The sequence below is a fragment of the Xenopus tropicalis genome, chromosome 4 (genome assembly GCF_000004195.4).
Source record: "Xenopus tropicalis strain Nigerian chromosome 4, UCB_Xtro_10.0, whole genome shotgun sequence".
In the NCBI taxonomy this organism is placed as follows: Eukaryota; Metazoa; Chordata; class Amphibia; order Anura; family Pipidae; genus Xenopus; species Xenopus tropicalis.
Genome location: NC_030680.2, coordinates 42,776,012 through 42,803,075, shown reverse-complemented (window position 1 = coordinate 42,803,075; position 27,064 = coordinate 42,776,012). Strand labels below are relative to the sequence as shown.

At 39.9% G+C, this 27,064-nt stretch overlaps 1 protein-coding gene across 4 annotated transcripts in view; it reads right to left on the bottom strand.

Moving 5' to 3' along the window:
* Window positions 1-27,064, bottom strand: part of lpcat2 (lysophosphatidylcholine acyltransferase 2) — an 80,286-nt gene that overhangs the window by 22,758 nt on the left and 30,464 nt on the right. For all 4 annotated transcript variants that reach the window (XM_012960473.3, XM_018092891.2, XM_012960470.3 and 1 more), the window contains 5 exon segments: window positions 23,430-23,647; window positions 16,398-16,510; window positions 14,688-14,748; window positions 13,974-14,032; window positions 10,552-10,586 (listed from right to left, as the gene is read on the bottom strand). In XM_012960473.3, coding sequence (XP_012815927.2) covers window positions 10,552-10,586; window positions 13,974-14,032; window positions 14,688-14,748; window positions 16,398-16,510; window positions 23,430-23,647 — 486 coding nt within the window.

Sequence of the window (27,064 nt, the reverse complement as noted above, 5' to 3'; positions counted from 1 at the left end):
TACCTGCCCCATTTGTAGACCCTCCTCAAAGCTTCAAAGTACAACAAGACCTCCCCCCCATATGGCATATTTTTGTCCTTCTGCTTCCAGTGCAGTTTCATTAAGTTTGCTTTTTAACCTTGAAAAAAAACTATGAAGCTTGACCACAAAGTTTCCTAGTGAATGGGGTTCTGGTCCTTTGGATAAACCTGGATAAATTTTAGTAAAGAACGAGCAACAGAAAAACTTGCACGATTGTAGGGTATCAGAGAACTCTTTCCCCTGTTTCTCTATCTGTGACATCATCCCACCCGGCTACGGACTGGGGAGAAACCCGATTGGCTGGATACTCCAGTGCACTGTTGGGAGAAAGGAGGCGTGCCTAGGTTTGGAGCCAAAAATCAGGGGCGGGTCCAACAGTTTATAAAGGGAGCCCTTGTTGCTTTACCAGTTTTTTGCAAAAGAGATCCAGAGTGAGTAGCCAGTGCCAATTGTGTGTGTTCAGACTGCAAAGACTGAAGTCTGCTGGCCTGCTGGTGATTACCAAGTCCTCTGTGGAATCTCCATGTGTGTCCCTTGGTGAGGACAGGTATTGCTCGCTTGCCTGCTACATGGGAGCAGCCACCTTTCCAAAGGAAAAGGTACTCCCTGTCAGGCTTATCAGATCGCACAGTAGTCGGGGTCACAGGGCCTCACCAGCTAGGGTTAGGACAGTAAGAAGTTTAGTGTCACACAAACAGCTCACACAACACGAAGCCTCTCTGGGTGAGGAGAGTGGAGAGAAGCCTGAGCGACTAACCAAGACGAGGTACCAAAGGAGAAGGCAAAGCGTAGTCAGACAGTTCCGAGTCAAGGGCAGGCAGCGTAGGTTCAGATTCAGGGTCAGGCAGAGGTCAGGACGGGCGGCACGGATTCAAGGTCGACAGGCAGAAGTCAGCAGCAGAGAATCAACAGGAAATAACAGCTAGGCTTCAGGATAACCACAATAACCAGGCACTGATCAGTACTACAAACCACTTTAAATAGCTTGTCTTTTGGTGCCAATTCGTAATGACGCGCCACGTAATGATGCATCATGATGTGACGATTTCATGTCAGCATCAGCACGCAGACGAACATCGCTATGGCCAATGCGCACTGGAAGACGCCGGACGGGGACTGACGTCACTGCAGCAGGGTACGTATCCTTACACTCCCTCCCATCTGGGGGGACTTAAGAGGTCTTGGGGAAGGGACTGAACTGAATAAAAAGGGTTGTGGTCTATCCAGATCCAAGTTGGGACTGGGCACCTAAAGAGACTGTGCCAGGAGTGGATAGACTCAGGGTCAGGCAGAGGTCAGGACGGGCGGCACGGATTCAAGGTCGACAGGCAGAAGTCAGCAGCAGAGAATCAACAGGAAATAACAGCTAGGCTTCAGGATAACCACAATAACCAGGCACTGATCAGTACTACAAACCGCTTTAAATAGCTTGTCTTTTGGTGCCAATTCGTAATGACGCGCCACGTAATGATGCATCATGATGTGACGATTTCACGTCAGCATCAGCACGCAGACGAACATCGCTATGGCCAATGTGCACGCCTGCGCACTGGAAGACGCCGGACGGGGACTGACGTCACTGCAGCAGGGTACGTATCCTTACACTCCCTCCCATCTGGGGGGACTTAAGAGGTCTTGGGGAAGGGACTTAACTGAATAAAAAGGGTTGTGGTCTATCCAGATCCAAGTTGGGACTGTGCACCTAAAGAGACTGTGCCAGGAGTGGATAGACTGCACAGGTTCCTCTGGGCAGGATAATCAGTTATCCATAAAGTTGTGTTTATACTATTTCAACGGTTACATAAAGTTATCCTTACTGCAAAGTGTGTGCTAATTATTTTTCCTAGTGGAAATCCCCTTGGGTGGAGGCACTGCGCTAAAATCCCAGTTCCCAGTATCTTTCACATTTGCAAAGAAAACTAACTAAAAATCTCCTGTTTTAATTAAGGATACAGCCCAAATAAGTGATTGTGCCAAGAAAGGGTTACACGATAATCAAGGAGCACTAACCTGTGGCAACCAATGAGATGTTTGCTTTTATAGTAGTGCCAGTAAATGCTTCTAGCTGATTGTTTGCAATACTGGTTACTTCTCCTGGGCAAGATTAGTGCCTTTTATTACATAACCGTTTTGGAACACAAAAGCAGGTGGAAAACCACCCAAAGCCTCTTAATCTTCGAACACCAGCATGCACTCTTAACTGGTAGTTCATCAGGGACAGCTGGATGGCCACCTTTGCTACTGCCACATGCTACTGGATCATTAGCAACCCAGAATGAAGATCATGGAGATTCAGGTAAGTGTAACTGGATAATTTTGGGCCTTGTTGGTCCCAGGCACCCTGGAATGCAACCACATCAATCAGGACAGAAGGCATAATAGGATGTGTCCCCCCCTGCTAAACACAGTGTGCACAAAGTGGTCATTAAGCCCAAGTGCTAATAATCAAAATATATGTAAATAGTTGTAACATATAGTTCTGTATAGTAACAGGAAACTAGGATTAAAACTCTCTTGGTATTAGACTATACTGTTATGAAACTGACTTTTTACTTCATAATGCTTATCTCATCTGGAGCTCTGCTAGTTTTTAGAGCTGAGGAACTGATGTCATGCAATATGTTAAACTTACTCTGTTCTGGGTCAACTATGTTTTAAATTTAAGTAAGCATGTGAGGCCCATTTCTCAACATACTCATTAACTTTTAGACTAAACAATTAAATTCAAATTCTCTAAAACCACAAGTGTCTAGTTATTTATTGAAAGATCCAAATTAAAATAGCATGAATCAAAAATAAATCAGAAAAAATGTGAAAACCACTACTTTTTCATTTTGTTGCATTAATGCAAGCGTTAAAAAAACCCCAAAAACCTCTAAAACCACAAAGCAAAGAAACATCTTCCAGTTGTAAAGTGACACCTACCATTGACTTCATGATCTCAACAGCTTCAGCAAAAACGTTTGAAAAGAAAGGACAACTTACTTCAGAAGGATACAACAAAAATATAAATGCAGGAAAAGGTGATATATCGTGTTAGTCTCAAAATGTTTACAGGGTAACCCTTTTGAAATAAAAAAGTATAAGTTTAAGTTTATACCACTTTTGTTATTTTTTATTTTGAAAGGGTTACCCTGTAAAGAAAAATATAAAGAATTTACAGATCTCCGGTCAGGTAACAAAATGTGCACAGTGTGCAGAGTTCACAGACCTCTCTCCCTGGTCAGCCTGTAGAACCTCACTAGAGATGTAGCGAACTGTTCGCCGGAGAACTAATTCGCACGAAAATCGGGTGTTCGCAAGTTCACAAACTTTTAGCGATGTTCGCAATTTTGGGTTCTCCTTAGCTGGAGCCAAATTTTGACCTCTCACCCCAGAGCCAGCAGATACATGGCAGCCAATCAGGCAGCTCTCCCTCCTGGACCACCCCTGGACCACTCCCTTCCATATATAAACCGAAGCCCAGCAGCCATTTTACATTCTGCCTGTGTGTGCTTGATGAGTTAGCATATGGAGAGAGCTGTGCAGGGGTTTGAGGGACAGTTTAGGTAGCTTTGCTGACTAGTAATCTACTTTCTACTGCTCTGTATGTAGCTGCTGTGGGCAGCTGTCCTGCTGATCTCATCTGCTGTAACCCAATAGTCCTTGTAAGGACTGCTTTTATTTTCTGATTACTGTTACTCTTCTTTTCATTGTGTACTGCAGCTCCGTCTGTGTGTGTTGGAGACAGGTGTGCTGCTCATAGTAGTGCACTAAGCACCAACCACACATTCACATCATTTTTACTTTGCTACTGTAATTTATAGAGCCGAGTGCTATTAGTCTGTGGGGGACTGGTGTGCTGCTAGTAGTTCACCCCCAGCACCAACCAGAGATCACTTTTTTTTTTATTATTAATTTTTTTTTTTTTAATTTAACTTACTGTTCTTTAACGTGTCCAGTGCTGTTTGCTGTTATTCATAGTAGTGCACCAAACACGTTACACATAGTAGTGACATTGCATTGCAATAAAATCACCTGAGCAATGTTTTTCCACCAGCAATAATATATTCCGTATCCACTACTGCGGTGTTTTGTCTTTGCATGTGAACCGGCTGTAACCTTTACACAACTTGATTGGCATGTAGACGTTTTAAAGCAGTTTATTACACAAGTTTAGAAATGTAGTGTGATTTCTGCCCTTTACAGCACAAAACGCAACGCTGTGTCAACAACGTATTTTTCAGAGAAATTTTTGCCCTTGATCCCCCTCCTGCATGCCACTGTCCAGGTCGTGGCACCCTTTAAAAAACTTTAAAATCAGTTTTCTGGGCAGAAATGGCTTTTCTAGTTTTTAAAGTTCGCCTTCTCATTGAAGTCTATGGGGTTCGCAAAAGTTCGCACTTTTTGGCGGAAGTTCGCAAACGAGTTCGCGAACTTTTTTTGTGAGGTTCGCTACATCTCTTTACCTCACTCTGCTATAGTGACAAAGTCATATTTTGTCCACAAAAATTACAAATCGTGAAATAATCATCATCAAATGTTAGTAAATGAAACTCCCCATATGTTTTTAGTTTTGATCTGTAGTGGTTCTGAGTTTGGGGTGCTGGCTAGTCTTGGATCAGCAGCTAGACAAAATATAAGCAGCTTTGCTCAACAGAGTGTTGTAATGTATGTGGCAAACTTTGGTTCTGTGGCACCTCGTCCAGATTTTCAGCCAGCTTGCCACAGGGCAAAGCCTTACACACACACAAATTTTTACACTAATACACACACATGTTTTTGGGGAATCAGGGATTTTACACATTTACAGCAATCACTCATACTTGCACACGTACACAGTTACCAAATGTTCATGCACATTTATGCAAATTTTTGTTGCCCAATGAAGTATGTCTGATGGAAAAATTAACAGCATCAATAAGGGATAAATATTATGATTATTTAGCAGTCTGGCTACCATGGAGAGAATAAATTGACAAGTTTTTACTAACCACTGTGCAATACCTTTTGTATGTTATTGCTGTGATTATATTCTGTTTTTTGTCGACTTCTATGTTCTGTTTTTTGTCGGCATCTTGTTTAAGTGTTGATTGGTTGATTGTGCCTTTAAAACTTATTTGGCCACCAAAACTACTCAAACTGCAATTCTGACCACCGCTTACACTAAGAGATAAAAAAGTATTTATTTTTGTAGTTTTATTGGATTTTAGTGATTTTATTGTATTATTTATTGTTCTTGATCACTTATTTTGTCTGTAAAATTTTTGGATGCTATATTTTCATTTTCGTGTCATTTTGGTAAATCTATGCATATTTGGCTTCAATCTTTTTAGTAGCGTCCTGGCAATCATATTTAGGATGTTTTACGTTGTTACATGAAGACATGCGGGCCAAATTATGGGTTAAAATGCAAGCTTTGAGACAATTCTCTGAAATGTAATAAGAACTGCAAAGTTTACTGTTTTTACCTTTGCAGTTTGGTAGTTAGCAGTAGAAAGAAAGTATTGTAGTGTATTTTCCAAGAAAAAAAATATAGACTTTTCTAAGGTCTCCCTACTGTTAAGGTGTCTTAAGGCACATAATACCCATAGTGGGTGCTAATTTTGCAAATTCATATGCATATTTTTATTGCACATCACATGGTTTGGTAAGTCAATGCATATTAGACATCAAACAGTTTAGAAGACCCCTGGTGTTTATACTTAGACAGTTTTATGATGGCACATAACAAAAATGTAAGCTTTGTGCTTAGCTAGGTTGCTAGCTGAACTAGCTGGCGAGAGCCCGTTATTTGGTGGATTTAGTGGATTTGTGTTTTCTAGCCTCTTTCTATGCTTGCTCTCTATGGTTATATACTTCCTTCTTATCAATGTCTGAACATAGTTAGCCATGTAATTAAGAAGGTGTATAGGCACAAATGCGTTCCTGCAAAACTTCTTCTGTTAACACAAGAGAGCCTATATGCTCTACATTCTCTAGCAAACATACTGAGGCAAGAACTGCATATTTAAATAGAAGATTTCATATCAAAACTGAAAACAAGGACCCACTATATAAAGAGCTGAAAAAAACAAGTCCGGATACTGGAGATTGGTCTGGGCAGGTGGCAAAATTAAAACAAGTCCAAGTTTGGGCACAAGGTCAGAGCAAGCAGCAAGCAAATGGAGCTCATTTTGGATTTACCTGAATGTGTACACATAAAATGAAGTAAATGGACTGGAGGAAAGCTGATGAAATTTCTATATTTAAAAAGGGATTATGATCTCAGCCTGGCAATTATAGGTCAGTAAGTTTGTAAATCTGTAGTGGGCAAATTATTTGAAAGCTTGTTAAGGGATCACTTTCAAAATTATGTTCTGGAAAATGGCATTAAGAGCAGTATGGCCTTGTCAAGGATAGGTCATGTCAGACAAATGTTATTGTCTCTTATGGTGAGGTTAGTAAGAAGTTGGACAGCAGGGTTGCAGTAGATGTGACCTTTTTGGATTCTGCCAAAGTGTTTTATACTGTTCTGTTACAAATGACTGCTTTCTAAACTAAGGTCCGTAATGCTGTTTGTACATTGATTGGCTACAGCAGTGCTGTCCAACTTCTGTTGTACCGAGGGCCGGAATTTTTCCGACCTACGTGGTGGAGGGCCGATAATGGAAGCCAGTTTTGACCACTCCCCTTTTTGAAACCGCACCCACTTGAAAACACACCCATGTTATCACATGACCATACCCATATTAATGGTTGTAGTACAGCAAAAACCTGCCATACTCTGCCTGCCCTACCCTGCCTGTGTGTGCCATACTCTGCCTTCCCTACCGTGCCTGTGTGTGCCATACTCTGCCTGCCCTACCCTGCCTGCGTGTGCCATACTTTCACTGTGTTTGCCATTCTTGGCTGGTTTGTGCCATACTTGGCCTGTGTGTGCCATACTCTGCCTTCCCTACCCTGCCTGTCTGTACACACTACAAAAAGAACATATACTGAGGCGGTACTTCAATTAAAAAGTTTTTTAATATATAGTTATTGTGCAGACTGTAGGAGCAGTGCCAGCATTGTGTCACTGTAGGCTGTGTGTGTGCCATACACACAGGCATCATAGGGCAAGCAGAGTATGGCACACACAGGCAGCCTACAGTGACACAATGCTGGCACTGCTCCTACAGTCTGCACAATAACTATATATTAAAAAACTTTTTAATTGAAGTACCACCTCAGTATATGTTCTTTTTGTAGTGTGTAGGGATTATATGTGGGACAGCACTGGGCTACAGGATCTGTTACAGAGGGCGGTTGTTAATGGTACATACTCTACTTTGAGTAATGTTCTCAGTGGGTTCTGTATTGGATCAACTTTTTTTTCACTTCTTCATTAATGAATTATAGGAAGTAAGGTATTGGAAGTAATGTATCAGTGTTTGCAGATGACACAAAACTATGCAGCCCAATTAAGTTCATCCAGGATGTGGCATCCTTGCATTAGGATCTTGACAAACTGGCAATCTGAGAGTCTTAAGTGGCAGATGAGATTCAGTGTCGATAAATGTAAAAATATGCGAGTCACTTATACTCTTACTGGGACTGGACCAGGCAAATGGAGAAGGACCTTTGAGTCTATAAAGGTAATAAGCTTGGATCTAAAAAGCAATGCCAGTCATCAGCCAAAAGGGCAAAGAAGGTTTTGAGCTTTATTAAAGGAAAAGTAACGCTAAAAATTTTTACCTAAAAAAATCTATTCTACCCTCCCCAAATAATTGCCCTATCCTGAAAACTATTTGTTATTTATAATGCTTTAGAAGAAAATACCTGTAAAAAACTTGGCCATGGTCATTTCAACAAAGGCGATACAGGGAAAGTTTCAGGGGAAGCGTTCACTATGCGGCGATCGACTGATCGAGTCGAGCCTTCCTTCTGTATAGGAAGGAGTCAGGCTAAACTCGATCAATCGATCACCGCATAGTTAAACTTCACCCGATACTTTCTCCTGCATGGCCATATTGGCTTTGTTCAAATGACCGGAAGCCAAGTTTAACAGGTATTTTCTTCTAAAGCATTATAAATAACAAATAGTTTTCAGGATAGGGCAATTATTGGAGGAGGGTAGAATAGATTTTTTAGTTAAAATTTTTTAGCGTTACTTTTCCTTTAAAAAAGAGATGAAGATTAATTTACAGAGCACTAGTAAGGCTCTACCTAAAATATGCTGTGAAGTTTTAGTCTCCAGTGCTCAAAGAGGATATCAATGAGTAAGAGAGAGTCCAATGAAGGGTAACTAAGCTGGTAAAGGTTATGGAAGGTCTCAGTTATGAAGAAAAACTGTCTAGTTTGGGGTTGTTTACACAAAGGAGGCACTTAAAGGGGGCAAAGATAACTATCAACATTTTTTGAGGAGCAGGTACTGAATGAGCAAATCATGAGGCTGAATAATTGCGGTATGCATTTTGTGTTCACAGCCACTTAATCATAGGCCCATTATTAAGTGTCTGTGAACACAAAATGTCTAAGGCACCGAATGTATTTAATTTTAAGGAGCAATGCTAGAGGAGAATGACTGGAGGGTAAAGGAATGGATGTGAAACAGGGGGGTGGGTTGGGGTAGAGGGAGATTATATAACAGGGAGGTACGGGCAGGAGGGCAAAACCAGTTGTGAAATGGACAGAGTGGAGTGGAGAAGCTGGGATGAAAGCAGCGGCAAGAAGCCATCAAGGAAAGGAACAGAAATAAACTGAGTGGGCTACAGGGATTTGATGCGAAAGGGATGATCACAGGGGAATTAATGGGAGGGGGGAACAGTTGTGAAATGGATCATCTGGAGGGAGCTGAGGTGAAAGAGACAGACAGAAGCCAGCAGAGGGAAGGGAACGGTAGAAGTGAAATGATAAAGGGATCTGCTGTGTAAGGGACGTGCAGAGGGGAACAGAGTTGAAAGGAATGAGCAGAACCCAGCAGACAGGAGTGATCCCTAGTCCACTCTATAACTTCCAATTATTTGCAGCCTGTGACTTTTTTCCTATTCTGTTTTTCTTGTTTAAAGGCATCAAAAATGAACTTTAGTTCTGATTACATTTTTAACAATTTTAATTGATAAAATTGAAAAAATCCCAATGAATGAATCCCAACCACATCATCCAGCCCGGCTACAGACTGGGGAGAAACCCTATTGGCTGGATGCCCCAGTGCCCTGTTGGGAGAGAGAAGGCGTGCCTAGGTTTGGAGCCATAAATCAGGTGCGTGCCCAACAGTTTAAGGGAGCCCCTGTTGTTTTTGGAAGAGAGATCCAGAGTGAGTAGCCAGTGCCAGTTGTTGTTCAGACTGCAAAGAGAGAAGTCTGCTGGGCTGCTGGTGATTGCAAAGTCCTCTGTGGAATCGCCTTGTGCGTTCCCTGGTGAGGACAGGTATTGCTTGCTTGCCTGCTATGTGGGAGCCGCCACCTTTCCAAAGCGAAAGGTACTGGGGCAGGTAGCACTACCTCGGGGGACTTAAGAGCTCTTAGGGAAGGGACTGAACTGAATAAAAGGGTTGGGGTCTATCCAGATCAAAGTTGGGACTGGGCACCCAAAGAGACTGTGCCAGGAGTGGAAAGACTGCACGGGTTCCTCAGGGCAGGATAATCAGCTATCCATAAAGTTGTTAAAAATGTTACGGTTATATAAAGTTATCCTTGCTGCAAAGTGTGTGCTAATTATTTTTTCTAGTGGAAATCCCCTTGGGTGGAGACACTGCACTAAAATCCCAGTTCCCACTATCTTTCACATTTACAAAGAGAACTAACTAAAAATTTCCTGTTTAAGCAAGTATACAGCCCAAATAAGTGAGTGTGCCAAGAAAGGGTTACAATACCATTAGTAATGAGCACATTTTTTTTTCACCAGGCATGGATTTGCTGCTAAATTCCGCATTTTGACATTGGCGAATCCGTTTGCAAAACTAGTGCAAAATTTTGCTGCAAAAAATTAGCAGCATTAAAAAGAAATGTGGTCATTACTGCCATTCCTTGGCACTAATGCCACAATTTGTTAATAACTGGATTACAACATCGTTATTTACAGCCCAGGCTATGGTGAACTATGGTGAACACAATGTTTCTTTTTATCTGTAATAATAAAACAGCACCTTGCACTTGACCCCAACTAAGATATAACTCATCCTTATTGGAGCCAAAACATTCCTATTGGGTTTAAATGATGTTTAAATGATTTTTTTAGTAGACATAAGGCATGGAGATCCAAATTACGGAAAGATCCCTTATCTGGAAAGCCCCAGGTCCCAAGCATTCTGAATAGCAGGTCCTATACCTGTACACCAAACACAACTTTATAGGCTCTCCTATCTTAAACAATCAATAAAAGGCAGTATTTAAAGGTAAGTCTTAAGCTACATTTAGCACAAGTCATTAAAATATTAATTGTATTTTATAAATAAAGGCTTCTATTTAAAAAAAGCACAAAATAATCTGTCAGCGCCAGGTTAGTAAACAGTATTAATGTACAAAGTAAAACAAAAATAACTGGGTACAGTGCTTACAATTTTACATATATTAATTTGATCTTACTTACACAGAGAATCCCTGCCAAGTCCAGGTGACCGTATCCTACAGAATAAAATATATGATCATTTACTACACATTAATATCTACTGACAAAAAAAGCTTGTGGAACAGATATACCGTATATACTCGAGCATAAGCCGATCCGAATATAAGCCGAGGTACCTAATTTTACCTAAGAAAACTGGAAAAACTTATTGACTCGAGTATAAGGCGAGGGAAATGCAGCCGCTACTGCAAGTTGAAGCGATATCCCCCCCCTCCCAGCAGCCAATTAGCAGAACAATATGAAAGCATCAAGATATCAGCTCCCAGTACATATCAGAATAGCACGCAATAGTAAGAAATCCAAGTGCGGCTTGGGACTCCTCCAGTTACATGGGAGTAGGAGAAACAATAGGTTAGCTGAAAGCAGTTCTAATGTGTAGCGCTGGCTGAAAGCTCAGACTCAGGCACAATGCACTGAGATGGCGCCTACACACCAATATTACAGCTAAAAAATACATTTGTTGGTTTAAGAACACAATTTTATTTGCTATGTAAACAGTGTAATTTAGAACTAAAAGTATACCATAAATAATTGAATATCTGGACTTCATTGTCTTCATATTTAAAGTGTGTTTTTGGTACAGGAATATTAATGTACAAAATCTGAAAAAATGGAATATGGTTGTGACAAAATAATATAAACATCTGCTCAGATTTCCAAGTTGCTGAATTGAAAAATCATATATCCAAAGGTAGCTTCAAGCAAGTGGATATCCACTTTAAAACTCAGCTTTATTGACCCATTAAAGACATCATGCCTAACGTGTTTTGCGCGCAGGCAAACTTAATCATAGGCATTGAAAAATCAACCAAGTAAATATGAAGTATCTTGTGATATATATGTACCACTTGACACACCAAGATGCAGTTGGCAAAACACCTACTTAATTTTAATAACAAAGAAGTGTGGTGTTCAACTGTTCCCCTTCTATAACTGTAAGTACAAAATGATGATTGGTTTTAATGACATACCGGTAACCAAAAAAAATTATTAATTTATACGTGAGATCCTTACTGATGCAGTTTTCCACACTATATCACAGTATTGTGGTGGGAGCGCCACCGAGCCTGCACCCCACCGAGCGCCACCGAGCCTGCCGATGCAGCCGCTGGTTGTCTACAATGAGCACATACGCTGCCATGTAAAGTCCCGCTGTACCGATGCGCGGCGATGAAGCCGCTGCTAGTCAACAATGCTGCGCGCATGCGCGGCAGCACGTACGTTAGGTCGTCCACGGGGAATACATATACCGTATATATACGAGTATAAGCGCGAGTATAAGCCGAGGTTCACTTTTTAAGCACATTTTTTGTGCTGAAAATCTCGGCTTATACTCGAGTATATACGGTAATTCAGTTGGTCCTGGATCACATCATCAACAATGGTATGCATGGTATATAAAAAAATTGCAACCTGAATAAAAAGTTTGAGTACCTTTCTGCATATTGACATTATTTTCCTTTTAATATTAAACATTTTAAACAATGTTTAATTGTTAAGTGGGTTATCTTTTTTTAAAAAACAGCTTGTGAAACTCACACAGATGGTCAATGGTAAGGAATCAGCTCGGGTGTATGAATCACAATTGTGAAGAGCTGCATAACAAGTAAATAATAATACGTCAACCTAAACCAGAGCATGGGATTTTTATTATTTAAACTTAAAGGAATAACAGAATTTACAGCTAAATAGGCTCTGCTATGTATAAAAATGGTATATTATGGATTGGATTTGTTTACTCTGTGGTTTTTTTTTATTAATTGTGGTGATGAATATCCCTAATCTTTACAATGAAAAGCAACAAAGTGCTTTAGATATTTTCAAACATAATCCTTATAGTTTTTCATTATTGATATATGTAACCCTTTCTTGGCATACTTATGCAGAAATTGGATTACACTTGCTTCTCTGGGCTATGCTTATTTCAAAAGAGCAGGAATTCTGCATATGTTGAAAGATACTGGGAACTGCGATTTCCAGCACAGTGCCTCCACCTAGTGGACACTGAGGAGCACGCCTCAGGGGAATTCAACTAGGAAAATAAATCACACACAGTTTGCAGCAAAGATAAACTTTATATAACAGTTTATAAAATGTGATAACTAGAAAACGGGAAACCTGTGTGGCTTTAACCAAACTTCTAGCACAGTCTCTTCCAGGACACAGTCCCACACTCCACTCCTGGAGGAAATACCCTTGTCCAGTTCAGTCTCTGGCAAAGTCCCTTCCCCAAGAGCTCTTTTAGTTTCCCCAGGTAGCGCTACCTGCCTCAAAGTACCTCTCCCTTTGGATAGGCAGTTTCTCCCACATAGCAGGCACTTGAGAAACACCTGTCCTCACACAGGGGACACACACTGGAGAGACACGGAGGCAAAGGCATCCACCAGCAACTAAGTAGACCCTTCTCTTGATAGTCTGGAGCTCGATGCAAAGCAGAGCACATTCAGCTCTGATCTGGCTGGCACTGTAGCTGGGTACCTTTATAACCTGATTTTGAAAGCCTCCCATAGGACTCAATAGCACTCTGCAGCTCCAACCTGGCCGAAGGAAAGTAACGATACCGAAGCTTGAATAAATCCGAAACTTTCATACTCGTTGCAACAAATATGATTTTGTCGCACAAATTGTCGCAAAGTACGAAAAAGTTGTGCAAATTAACGAAAATATTGCAGAAAATATGCAAAAGTTGTAAACTTTAGAAAAAAATATGAATTTTGTGTAATCGGACCTGTTGCACTTTGATAAATGTTCACAAAAGGTACATAGTTGAATAACAGATGCACAGTACCCAATAATATGAAAAAAATATATCTACAAATATTTTGTATTTGGGGCACAAAATGTGTAGGGCTTTGTTGTACTATGAATACGATATATTAAGTTCTTAGTAAATAGAGATTTTAAGCAGCATATTTCTACTCTAGTCCGGTTTTGTGCCAGACGGTTTCTCTCTGAGAAGATACTGTAATTATCCCCTTCAGCTGAAGGTCTGGGGCTTGTGCTCCCGGACCCACTGTTCCAAGTGGTGAGTTTATTTTAAAAATGGGATTGAATTTGTTTTGTTATATGAATATTCCTATTTCAAGTATCCCACAATATTTAAGTTTTTATTTAAGAATGTATAACATGGTTTCCAAGTAATGCTAAGGGATGTGTTCTGTTAAAATGTACGTGTGTGTACTGTGTTAAATAACTCACAATATACAACACAACAAACTTTTTCTGTATGTAACCACATTTGGATTAATTCCTTCTTTCACATAGTGTAATTACATGCAGTCATCCTTATCTCTCACTTTCCAGGAATTCTCCTACAATGTTTATTGATTTGAATTCCCATCTTAACAATACATTTATTTTTAATAAGATGATATTATACACACCTGAATGTTTGGATATCGCAAAAGTATTGGTTGAACAGGAACCCCAGGGTGAAATGCACCTAAAGCAGAGCAATACAAAAATCACATATCAAAAGCTTTAGGTCAGCTTAGAAAAAAATAATAAAAATGTAGTAAATATTTTCATTATATTTAGTAAATATTTTTATCCATACAGTATATATAGATATATAATCTCTCTCTCTATATATTTTTTTTGTTTTTTTTACTTTTAAAAGGAATACAAACAGAATTGCAAGTGACATTATACAGGTATAGGACCCGTTATCCAGAATGCTCGGGACCAAGGGTATTCTGGATAAGGGGTCCTTCCGTAATTTGGATCTCCATACCTTAAGTCTACTAAAAAATCAATAAAACATTAATTAAACCCAATAGGATTGTTTTGCATCCAATAAGGATTACTTTTACCTTAGTAAGAAGCAAGTACAAGGTACTGTTTTATTATTACAGAGAAAAAGCAAATCCCTTTTAAAATTCTGCATTACTTAATTAAAATGGCGTTTATGGGAGACAGGCTTTCCGTAATTCGGAGCTTTCTGGATGACGGGTTTCTGGATAAGGGATCCGATACCTGTACATTACATTTTGTTTCCAAACTTATTTTTATATTGACTTATTTTTTTATTTATATATGGCTATCGCTAACCACACTATCCATAAATGTAAGCAATAGTAAATAATTTACAGATTTACCTGGTTTGAAGGATATTAAACATGAGCGATTTGTACAGGTACCCTCTGGAAAAATTAAAACCTACACAATAAAGCAAGGAATTTATTAAGGAGTAGTAAACACATTAGTTTTATGTCCTTGAAGAAAAATTATCTATTTAACAAAAGAAAAAACTAGTCAAGTCAAGTCTTTTAAGGTATGCAATGTGTTGTTATATGATGTTGGAATGCACAATGTAATGCATATATTATTTAAAAAAAATGTATTGAGAATAAAAATCTAATATAATATTTACATTTTAACCCTTTGTGTACCATCCACTTTTCCACACAGACACAAAGCAAATTTTCAATATTCGTACTCTCACAATTTTGAATTTACCTTGGAAAACTGTTCAGTGCAATCATTTCTAAATATGACATTGTGTGTCATTCTATTATAAAAATTAAAAACCAACATAGCAACACACAAGCCACATATACAATTTCTTATGTCTCATACATGTTTGCCTCAAGCAATGTGTTATTTATATTCAGAGAGCAGAGCTCCAGAAAAATAGGTAAATTGTACCTAAAACTATTAAACTGCTAATCTTTTCTCAACTGAAAGATATAGCACTTTTTCTCCCTCAAACTAATGGACTGGGTCTTGTTTTTGAATTCCACATGAGAAAAAGACAGACATAAAGGTATACTCATGTGTAACAATGTTATTTATGTCGGTTCATGTGGAACAGGAGACCTTTGAGTCTCTTCTCACAGTTATCTGGCACCAGATATTTATGGCTCCTAAACAAAAATCTATCCATTCTAGCCAGGATTTTGTAGTTTTTCATTGCAGTACCTAGATCTACAAAATTATTAACCAGGAACCTCACATGTGCCTCCTCTAGCCCAACCCATAGATCTCTACAGCAAGTTTTCTGCATAAACAGCATGAAACACAATTGCATGATATCCATTTTATTTATTACTGTTTCAAATGTTTGTGTTAAATATTTATAGCTCCTGTATGATTTCTTAGGAAGAGGGTCACCACCTAAATCCTGGAAATTTCTGCCCAAAATATGCCTCCCCCCTCTGACTGCATAAACTACATGTCATCTGAGTGAAGCAACTTGGTCTCCTACTCAGAGGAGGGTAGTTAAATATTTTATAGTAGGCTTAAAGAAAGATAGGATTCAGTATAGCTTAAAGAAAGGATTAGTGGAAGAAAATATGAATTTAAGTATGATTTCAAAATATCAATGACAGAGCAAAACTAGACAAATATATGGATTTTGGTTACAATCACCTCATATTACAGCCAACATGTGCCAAAATGTTCATGATGATACAAATTATATCCATATACATGTGAGACCTTCTGAATAATTTGAATATCCGTGTTGTGGGTTGGGATGCAGCGAGGGTATGCTTTAATGTCTCTGTTCTGTGTTACTGGTTTTTAACATGCTCCTTAAAGCTGAATGGTTGTACTCTGGGCACATCACCTTCATGACATGAGGTGCCCTAGTATAATATACATGACGATACAATACACATTTGTGTTAATGCTTATGGAATGCTACATGAAGCAATGGTTTGCAATCCTAGCTTAATTGGAACAATATATGTTGTTTTCAGGCAAATCAGACTCTATATTTTAACTAGTGTTGCTTCAATCTATGTGTGTTGTCTTAGAAAGAGAAGAGAAAATGTTGAACTCTTCAAATTAAGCATAATATTTACCTGTGGCCATTCCCCTCCTGACGTTGCTCGTTTTTTAATCTCATTTATTGTGTTCTTTCTGGAATCTGGATCAACGCGGGACACAAGAACAGGCTGAAGAGCCCGGAGTATCCCTGAGAGAAAGAAAAAGCTTTTTTAGTTTAGAAAAATACAACTAGCTTTAACCCTTTAAGCACCAGCAGAATTTTAAATTTCAGTTCCCCTTAGTGCCAAACAAACATTTTGTGCTCTCTCATTTTAGGGGCATTTTTTGGAGGGGGATAGTTTAGGTAAGAAGCTTATATATTTTTTTTTTTCAAGAGAACCTGAGTTTGCCAAATCTGCCTGAGTTTTTGTGTATTTCCACTTCTGGAACAAGATTTAGAGCTCTAAATACCAAACAATAAGAAAGAAAAATTGCTATATAACATAGCATTAGGTACCAAGAAAATATAACCTAAATATGAAAGCCATGGGTCCATTGAACAGTTTTATGCCAATTGTGCATTTCAGGTACTGAAATTTACTGACATTTACTGCATTTTTGTGGGATAAATACGTTGGCACCGCAAAACCATTTGATGCTCATTGTGCATAGGTTTACCAAAGGATCTGGCATTTAAAGACCCCAAAATTAAGTTAGTGCATAATGCAAATTGCATCAGAGATTACTACAGCTACTGAAAGGTGAACACATTTACTGCATTTTGTGGTGTAAAACATTCAGGTGAATTGAAAATGGATATCCATGTCTTTCTACTACAAACTGCAGAGTTCATTACTTTCCATTTTTGAGGAATGTCTAAAAATCGCCTCACCTTATCTCCCATACAGCATTAGGTACCAAGAAAAAACATCATAAATATGAAAGACAAGGGTCCACAGTTTGATGCCTGTTGTGCATAGAATCACCAAAGCATCCCCCCCAAAAAGGGGGAGTGCAAACAAATTGCCCCCAAGATCACTTCAGCTACTGAAAATTTAACTCAGTTACTGCATTTTTGGGGGGTAAAGACAAAAAAATAAGTTGACCCCCCCAAAACCATATATTTTTGGAAAGAACACCTTCATGTGAATTCAAAATGGGCACCTATGTCTTCCTAATCCAAACTACGGAGGTGCAATGCTTTAGCAAAATTGGTGGTTTTGATGATATACCTAAACATTGCATCAAACCTTACACTTTTAAACATCTTATCTCCCACATAGCATTAGGTACCAAGAAAAAACATCCTAAATATGAAAGCCAAGGGTCCTCTGCACAATGCCCATTGTGCATAGGATCTGGCATTTAGAGACCCCAAAAGGAAGTTAGTGCATACATGATTCATGGCATATAATTCAGGAGGTGTATTTTTTGCTAGTTAAAATATATGTGGTAAAAGTAGAAAATAAGTAAGTTTACCCCACAAAACCTCATTTTCAGAAAATACACATTCTGCCGAATGTGAAATGGTTAAATATGTCTTTGTATGGCAAAGCACCAAACAGCAAAACTAAGCGAAATGTAGAGATTTTTATGTAATTTCTGAAAATATCTCAAAGCTTGCATTTTACCCCATTCTGTAACCCACATTTCATAACATACTAACATAAAACATTCTAAATATGAATGCCACGGGCCTCCTGAACAGTTTGATGCCTGGTATGCCAAACTATGTGGCGTATAGAGGCAGCCAAATGAAAATAGTGCATATGAATTTTCATGTCTGACACTCTGGCTGCTGCATTATAAGCACCCGGTATGTGTATTTTGTGCCACAGTACAGAGACCCATATATTTTCCAAAAGTAAACATTCTGATGATATAAAAATGGGTAAATACATCTTTCTACTGCAAACTACCAAACTACAAAGCTATGCTAAACGGTTTTTATAACATTTCTGAAAATCGATGGGATGCAGGAACCAGAGGACCATCTTCTTTTCCTGATCTTGCGAGTGGCAGCATTGGGGTTGAGGTATAAAACCAGGAAACATAATAACCCACGTGCCTATTGTTTCCTATGGGGCCCCTGGGCGACCGTGCCCTAGAAGCCACTCATCTCCACCTCTGCTTGTTCCATAGGGGCTGGGGAACAAGTGGGGAGCAAAGGTGCAGCTTTAAAAGCTCCCATATCCAGAAGTGCTGTACTTCATTTCAGTTCTGTCTGCTCACATTTGCATAGTACAGTGCTGTCCAACTTCTGTTGTACCGAGGGCCGGAATTTTTCCGACCTACGTGGTGGAGGGCCGATAATGGAAGCCAGTTTTGACCACTCCCCTTTTTGAAACTGCACCCACTTGAAACCACACCCATGTTATCACATGACCATATCCATATTAATGGTTGTAGTACAGCAAAAACCTGCCATACTCTGCCTGCCCTACCCTGCCTGTGTGTGCCATACTCTGCCTTCCCTACCCTGCCTGTGTGTGCCATACTCTGCCTTCCCTACCCTGTCTGTGTGCCATACTTTCACTGTGTGTGCCATTCTTGGCTGGTTTGTGCCATACTTGGCCTGTGTGTGCCATACACTGCCTGCCCTACCCTGCCTGTGTGTGCCATACTCTGCCTTCCCTATCCTGCCTGCGTGTGCCATACTTTCAGTGTGTTTGCCATTCTTGGCTGGTTTGTGCCATACTTGGCCTGTGTGTCCCATACTCTGCCTGTGTGTGCCATACTCTGCCTTCCCTACCCTGCCTGTGTGTGCCATACTCTGCTTGCCCTATGATGGCTGTGTGTATGGCACACACAGGCAGCCTACAGTGACACAATGCTGGCACTGCTCCTACAGTCTGCACTGTATATTAAAAAACTTTTTAATTGAAGTACCACCTCAGTATATGTTTTTTTTGCAGTGTGCAGGGATTATTTGTGGGTTTCTACTGCTCCTGAGGTGTGAACAGGGGAACAATGGGGGTGATTACATCCTGAGCCTGAGGTGTGAACACTGCAGGGGGTGAACAATGCAGAGATTAAAAGGTGTGAACAACACAGGGGATTACATATTTAAACAATACAGCCTGATTACAGCCTGAATCTGAGGTGAGAACCATGCAGGGGGGGGGGGGGGGGGCAGTTAATCACAGTACTGATACCATTTAAAGCTTACACAAGAGTAAGCCATCAAAGCAGCCAGACAGGTGGGGGGCCACACAGAGGCGGGCCGCCAGTTGGACAGCACTGGCATAGTAGATAACAAGCTATTTGGAATACAATGTTATTACTACAAGTGAAGATAAACAGGGGTTTAAACAGTCCTGTAGGAGGAAAGTTTTTTTCTAGAAAGATGCTATTGGTGGTGCTGGACAATTAGGTATAACATTTAAATCTAAATAAAATGTTTTCACTTTATGGTTTTATTGGACATTTATGACTTCCAGACAGCCTGTTTATTGGTTTGAAACCTCAATAAGTTACACACTGCCAGGGTCAGACCCGCCAAGACCCTACCCTTGCTGGCGTTCCCCCTGCCTGACTGTACCTCCCCTGATGCGTTAAATTTATGCATGCTCGGGGAGGACGTCGGGTGGGGGCCCCTGCGGGTGGTTAGTGAGGCCCCTTGCGGGGGTTGGGGGGTTAGTCCCATTTCTCCTGAACATGCCAATACCAAATATATATAGTTTTATGGAGATTTCTCACTTGCATAGGTCAAAAACTCCCAGCAGTACACTACCAAATTTCCAAAGCACTGCTTCAGAAAGATGCATACTTTAGATTTCAAGGCCAAAAATTTCACCAACAGAATGTTTATCCCAGAAAATTATACATTTTTGGAAAGAACAGATTCTGGGGAATCCAGAATAGGCACAACTGTCTGTCTGCTCCAAACTACTAAGTTGCAATGCTTTCCTAAAGTTATTGGTTTTTATCACAATTTGTGACATTTTTAAAAAAAATCGCTTCAAAGCTTCCAGTCTATAGTATCTCATCTCCTACAGGTCATAAGTAACTAAATAAAACACCCTAAATTTGAATGCCAGGTGTCCACTGAACAGTATGATGCCCAATATGTATAGGTTTACCCAAGTATGTGGCATGTAGGGGCCCCAATGTGAACATACCCCCCCATATGATCTGTCATTTCAGCTCCTGCAAAATCAACACATTTTCATCATTTTATGTGGGATAACACTACAGGAAAAGTATGCTCACCCCAGAAAGCCATATATTTTTGGAAAGTACACATTGCCCTGAATTCAAAATGGGTACCTATGTCTTTCTACTCCAAAATACCAAGCCGCAAAACTTTCCCAAGTTTGCACATTTTTATGAAATTTCCAAAAATCCCACCAAAACTTCCAATATGCAGCATCTTATTTTCTACAGGTCATTAGGTATCAAGATAAAACACCCTAAATATGAACCCCAGAGGTCTACATAGGTTTATCAAAGCACATGGCGCTTACAGACCGCAAAATATACCTTGTGCACACTAATGTCATGGCTTACCTTTACCTAATTCATAAACATATGGCAGTTTTATGAGGGGTAAAAGCTGCAGAAATGTAGGGGGACCCCTAAAAACCACATATTTTTGGAAAGTACACATTCTGACAAATCCAACATGGTTAAAGAGTCCTTTCTACACCAAAGTACCAATCCATTGCCTGATGAAGCAGGAAAAGCCTGCAAAACGCGTTGCAATATTGTTGTGAATAAATTATTATTGAAAATTACCACTTTTGTTGGTATGTGCCTGGAGGAGGTAAGTTCACTACTACCTCCTCTGATGTTTTTAGCTAATTTTATCCTTTTGGCGTCTCTTTTACCTAAGGTCTGCTGAACAGTTTGATGCCCAATATGCATAGATATACCAAAGTCCGTGGTATGTACTGAACCCAAAATGAAAATAGTGCATATGAATTTCTCGCCTGCCAACTCAGCTTTTGCACACAGAGCCCCCTGTCAGCATATTATGTGCCGTAACACCCCCTAACTGTACAGAGACCCCCAGAAAAAAAGTCAGTGGGCGGCGGCTGGGAGGGAAGGAGGAAGCAGTACAAGCAGCAGACGTGCAGGAGCAACATGACAGCCCCCCTGGCTCATTGCCCAGGGGGCTGTCATCGCTAAAAACTCTCTGCAGCGGCAGCACATGCAGTGCCTGTATCCTGTATCTGCCAACGACGTACGAGACACATACATAAATCCTTTTTCTGCCACAACGTATCCCATACGTCGTTGGCAGAAAAATGGTTAAAAGGGGTACAGATTAGCAGGAAGATAGGCTAATTTTCCCACTTTACAAAGGCCCCATCTAGAATATGCAGCACACTTTTGGTCTCCAGTGCTCAAAGGGGATATTATTGAATTAGAGAGAGTTCAAAGAAGGACAACAGGTTGGGATTGTTTACGCATAAGAAGCACCTAAAGTATGATAATAATGCATAAATATACAAGGGGACAATATAATAAACTATCTAAAGCTTTTATATACCAGTAAGTCCTTCCAACCACACACAGATGTACTGGCAGATACAGTAGATAACTTTAAAGGTGGCCATACACATCAGATTTTCAGAGGATGTTCTGAACATAAACATGGCGGATACAACTGTACAAAAGTGACTTCCTGGAAATGCATTGTAGGATCCCCAAGGATATCACAGAATACATATGCAGATTTTATCATTGTTGGGGCGATAATTCCACACGCGGCCCAAAAATCGTACGAAACTCAGTGTGCATGGCCAGGGCTACTGAAAACAGCTCTTAGTACAAAGTTAATCCAGAGATTGGCACAATTGCCATCTTGAGGCTTCAGATGGGGTTTTTTGCTTTTCTTTGGATCAACTAGGCAGGTTAGGCAGTTTGCCTTTACCATAAAAATTTGCTGGGCAAGTGTCTTTTGTCAACCTATGTTACACAAAGGCAACTTTTCACAAATATACTGATGCACTATGGATTTTATATAAAAAAATACATCTTCCTCCATTTCCTGTATGACTTGCACCTGGTGATTTAAGCTCACGGAGTGCAGACCAATTAGGTTATTTAGGTTACATAAAGGGTTACTGTTCAAACTTATTTCTGTTTGTAGATATTTTAATTTACAGAAAACAAGCTAAAGTATCATGAACAATCAGTTATTGTCATATTCTCAGATCCTGCCATGACAGGACATTGAAAAGAATGTAGTTGTTTACTGATGACATGTATGAAGTGGATCTGGACACACTAGAAATCAGGGCAAGTAAGTAATTAATGAGATTCAGTGTAGATAAACTAAGGTTATGCATCAGCATATTCTTTGCTCCAAATGGGAAGTCATAGTATAGTCATTAATAGTAGTCATTAATTGAGAAGAACCTAGAAGTATTTGTGGATAATAAAAATACCTCTAGCAAGCAATGGAGGAAGCAGACACTAGACAAAAAGTAGTACGTGTAAAAAAGGCACTGGTACTGGCAGGTAGGTATACTGGGCAGGCAGGGTCCAATAGTAATATATAAGGGGTTAGCACAAAGTTTATGGTCCAGGCACAGGTCAGGCAGAGTTAAGGACAGTTTGGATAGCATACCAAATTTAAACACCAGGAATTCAGCAACAAAAGCAAGTACAAAAAGGAACAGGATCACTGGAAGTTCAATAGTAAAGTAACCTTCAATAACCTAACCTAAGTAAACCATCAAGGCAAGCCATCAAGTAACCTTAAGTAAACCTTCAAGCCAAGCTATGGTGCTGTCCTGTCATTTGATTGTGTCTGCACTACATTGCCATCATCACCCACCAAAAGCACCATAGTCAGCACTACTTTATACAATGCCAGTCTGCAGTTGCAAAAGCCAGTGATATTTTCTCTGTATTAAAGAAGATAGTATATACAGTAATTTGTATAACTATTCTTAACTGTCTTCTAAGACCCCATCTAGATTCCCCCATTTAGATCCAGTTCACCTAAAGGATCCTGTACACAAAAAGGAATTTGTGGAACTAGAGAGAACCAAAGAAGGGCAACTATGCTAATTAAAAGAATAGAGAAAATAAGTTATTAAGATAAGTTAACTGATGAACATCCCTTCTTTAGAACATAATAGAAAATATTTTCTCCAGTATTAAAGGTGACTTACTACCAAATATAGGCACTGATATATTTTCTGCTCTGGAAACACTGGATGGCATTCCAGATACAATAACAGCAATTGCATCAAAGAAGGAGGAGTGTGGAGCAACCAAGAGGATAGGGGCATCAGATGGAGTGGCTGGTTTCCCCTCCACCCGAACATGGAATCCCATAGAGAAGAACAGAAGGCGTCCAAGGCTGCCGATTAGAGTCTGAGTTACTTTCCTGTAGGAGCAAAAAAACAGCAATACATGTTTCTACTCTTTAAGCTTTGTATATAATAAAACAAATTCTTGTGCCTGTTGTATTTTCATGGCCATCTGACCACAAATAACATAAGTATTTTAAATAAACAAGAATAATGCACATTTACAATTATACTGGGAGTCATTAAAAAACACCAGGCAACTATGCTCCTGGACATTAACCCATAGTGGCCAGTCACTGCTTTCATTGTTCTACCTGCAACTGGTTGAAAAAATCTAAATACTGATTAGGATTAGGCTATAGGTTACTGTCCAGATACAAATTTGCCCAGTGTTTTGGTTTTTTTTTTGCAAAGACAAGCAAGAGCTGTTTTCCATTACATGTGCCTGCAGTCGGGCCAAAACAATAGTTCCAGGTGCAGGCAAAGTAAAAGGCAAATGCCAGCATAGAGGCTGATTCTCGGCCTGCATTTTTCCACAGGCTGAGAATCAACCTCATGTGGCACTAGCCTTATGAAGGAAATAACTTAAAAATTGCATTCATAATTGGTAAATATGACAATACACTATGGGGGGCATTTACTAGCCCTCATTTTTTGTAACACTTTGGGGCAGATTTATCAAATCATGAGTTTGAATCCCGAATGGGAAAAATTTGGATTGGAAAGGAACATTTCTGAAGATCGCAAATATCCAGAAAATGCTTATGAAAAAAATCGTATTAGTCACGATAATATCGTATTGGCAATCCGAAAGTCAAACAGCGGTAAAACCTTTCCGATTTTTTCGTGCAAGCATACGAAAAAGTTGTGCGGACGCCCGAAAAATTCTATGAAAATACGCTGGGAGCATTCGTGCTTTTGTAAATGTGCCCCTTTGTGTTTTTTTGCACCAAAGTGTATAGAGATAGGTCCCTGTTGAAAAACAAACAAGCAAGAAGGGGAAGAAGAAGAAGGACCCTTATTATCATAGGGGGGCAAGTTCATTGACTAGCACAGGGAAAAATCAGAGTCTATACAACGGAGGAGCCAGCTAATGAAGGAGCCAATTCTAGTAATATAACTACTGATGAATGGACCACTACCAGGGTACTAAAGGAGCTTAGCTATTTGAGTGCCAAACTTCTTCACTTAATTTTTCAGGATTCATTGAGGTCTGGCAAATTGCTAATGCCATTATTCGAAAAAAGGATCTCATTCTCAGCCTGAAAACTACAGTCTGACTGTCTGACATCAGTGGTTGGAAAGCTTTTGGAATCGATAAGGGGGTGGACACTTGAATACATTACATTGGAAACCTGGGCAGCAAAATGGAAAATAAGGTTCAATGTTGAAAAGTGCAAAGTTATGCACTTTGGTAGAAATAATATAAATGCAAGTTACATGCTAAATGGTAGTGTGTTGGAGGTATCCTTAAAGGAAAAGGAAAGGCTAAGTCACTTGGGGGTGCCAAAATGTTAGGCACCCCCAAATGACTTTAATCGCTTACCTTTTACCCCGGGCAGGCGCCCCTGTTAGGAGAAAACCGCACCAGCCCGGGGTAGCTGCGAGTGTGGTCTCCTCTTCCTGCTTCCTTCTTCGCGCGCTTGCGCATGCGCAGTAGAGTGAAAAGCCAAATTTTAACAAAAAAGTTGGCTTTTCACTCTGCTGTGCATGTGCCGGTACAGGAATTTTGACAACAGAAGGAAGGAGGAAGTGCTTGATGCAGGTTTCCCGGGCTGGTGCATTTTTCTCCTAACAGGGACACCAGCCTGGGGTAAAAGGTATGCGACTAAAGTCACTTGGGGGTGCCTAACATTTTGGCACAACCAAGTGACTTAGCCTTTCCTTCTCCTTTAACTGAGAAGGATCTGGGGATTTTTGTAGATAACAAGTTGTCTAATTACAGGCAGTGTCATTCCATTGCTACTAAAGCAAATAAAGTACTGTCTTGCATTAATTCAAGGGATGAAAACATAATTTTGGCGCTATATAGTTCTCTGGTAAGGCCTCATCTTGAGTATGCAGTGCAGTTTTGGGCTACAGTCCTTAAAAAGGATATTAATGAGCTGGAGAGAGTGTAGAGACATGCAACTAAACTGGTAAGGGGGATGGAGGATTTAAACTATGAGATCAGACTGGGGTTGTTTTCTCTAGACAAAAAGGAAACTGTGAGAGGGCATGGTTATTCTGTGTATTAGAGGGGATTATTCGGTGCATCCCTTCAAGAAAATGGAATGGGAGTGCTTTTGAATTTGCAGAGTGAAGAGAAAAGGTGACCAACTCTTCCACCTCTGCCCTCTGTGCATGCAGATTGGGTGAAGAAAAAGCTACCATAAGATAGAGCAAGTTAAAGGGCAGTCTGAGCCAGGTTTTAGTAATAGCAAGCAGGTGAAGAGCAAGTAAGAAAAATATATCATGCACAGTTGTCCTTTTATTAGAGAGAGAGAGCAGGCATTCAGTAGTGCACAGGAGAAGGGGAGAGGAGATGTGGAAAAACATGGGATGTATACCAAGTTGCTAGGGTTCCTAGGAAGCTTAGATGTGCCTATACAAAGATCATTTGTGGAAGGTTGTCTTTACTGACAGACAAATCTGAATGGACAAAGAAAAATAGGTAGACATGGTCAACAATATGTTTACTGGTGGAAGTTGACCACCTAATTCATATGAAGGCACATGAAGGTTCAAGTTCAGTCAGGGCATTATCTCCAAGGAGTTGTTATATTCACCCCTTCTATTGCATGTATTTTTACTTAGCCTTGGAGTGCTTCCACATTCCTCCTTTTTATGTATTTCTCAACTTTGTGAAAAGCACACAAAGTGATCCTCTAGGCAGAAGTGTCTGTCCATGTATACTTAAACTTTTCTCTTAAAGCAACATCTGTCTCTGAGGGGTCCACTGAGAACTCCATTGAATGTCCCACATGTGACAAGGGCTGGGGTAACTGTGCCGAACATATGGCTATAAATATTTTCATTCATCCAGGTCATGATATATAGTATCTAGTAGAAATGAGTAATGTGAAATCGCAATTCATATCCATACTGACAATAGAGGCAATTGAAACATTGAGAAAACAATTGAAATTAGACATCTCCTTCTGCAGAAGAACAAAGCTGAACCCAGTTTGTTCTTTACTGGACCTATGTCTTAATACCACTCACTTCAAGTGTAAGAAAGTTTGTTACAGACAAAACCATAGCTGTGCCATGGGTTGCCATGTGTCTCCTATAGTAGTGAACAGGGAACAGCACCAAGTCATTGGTTCCTATTTGTAGATGATTCCTGTGTCAAAACTAAACTACACAATGTTCCACCCTTCACTGAACACATTACTTTCTATAATATAAACACATTTTCAGAAACATTAAAGAAAAACAACAAAAGGAAAATATACCCATATGATCATTTCTGTCATTTCAGTTACTGCAAAATTAACAAATTTACTGTATTT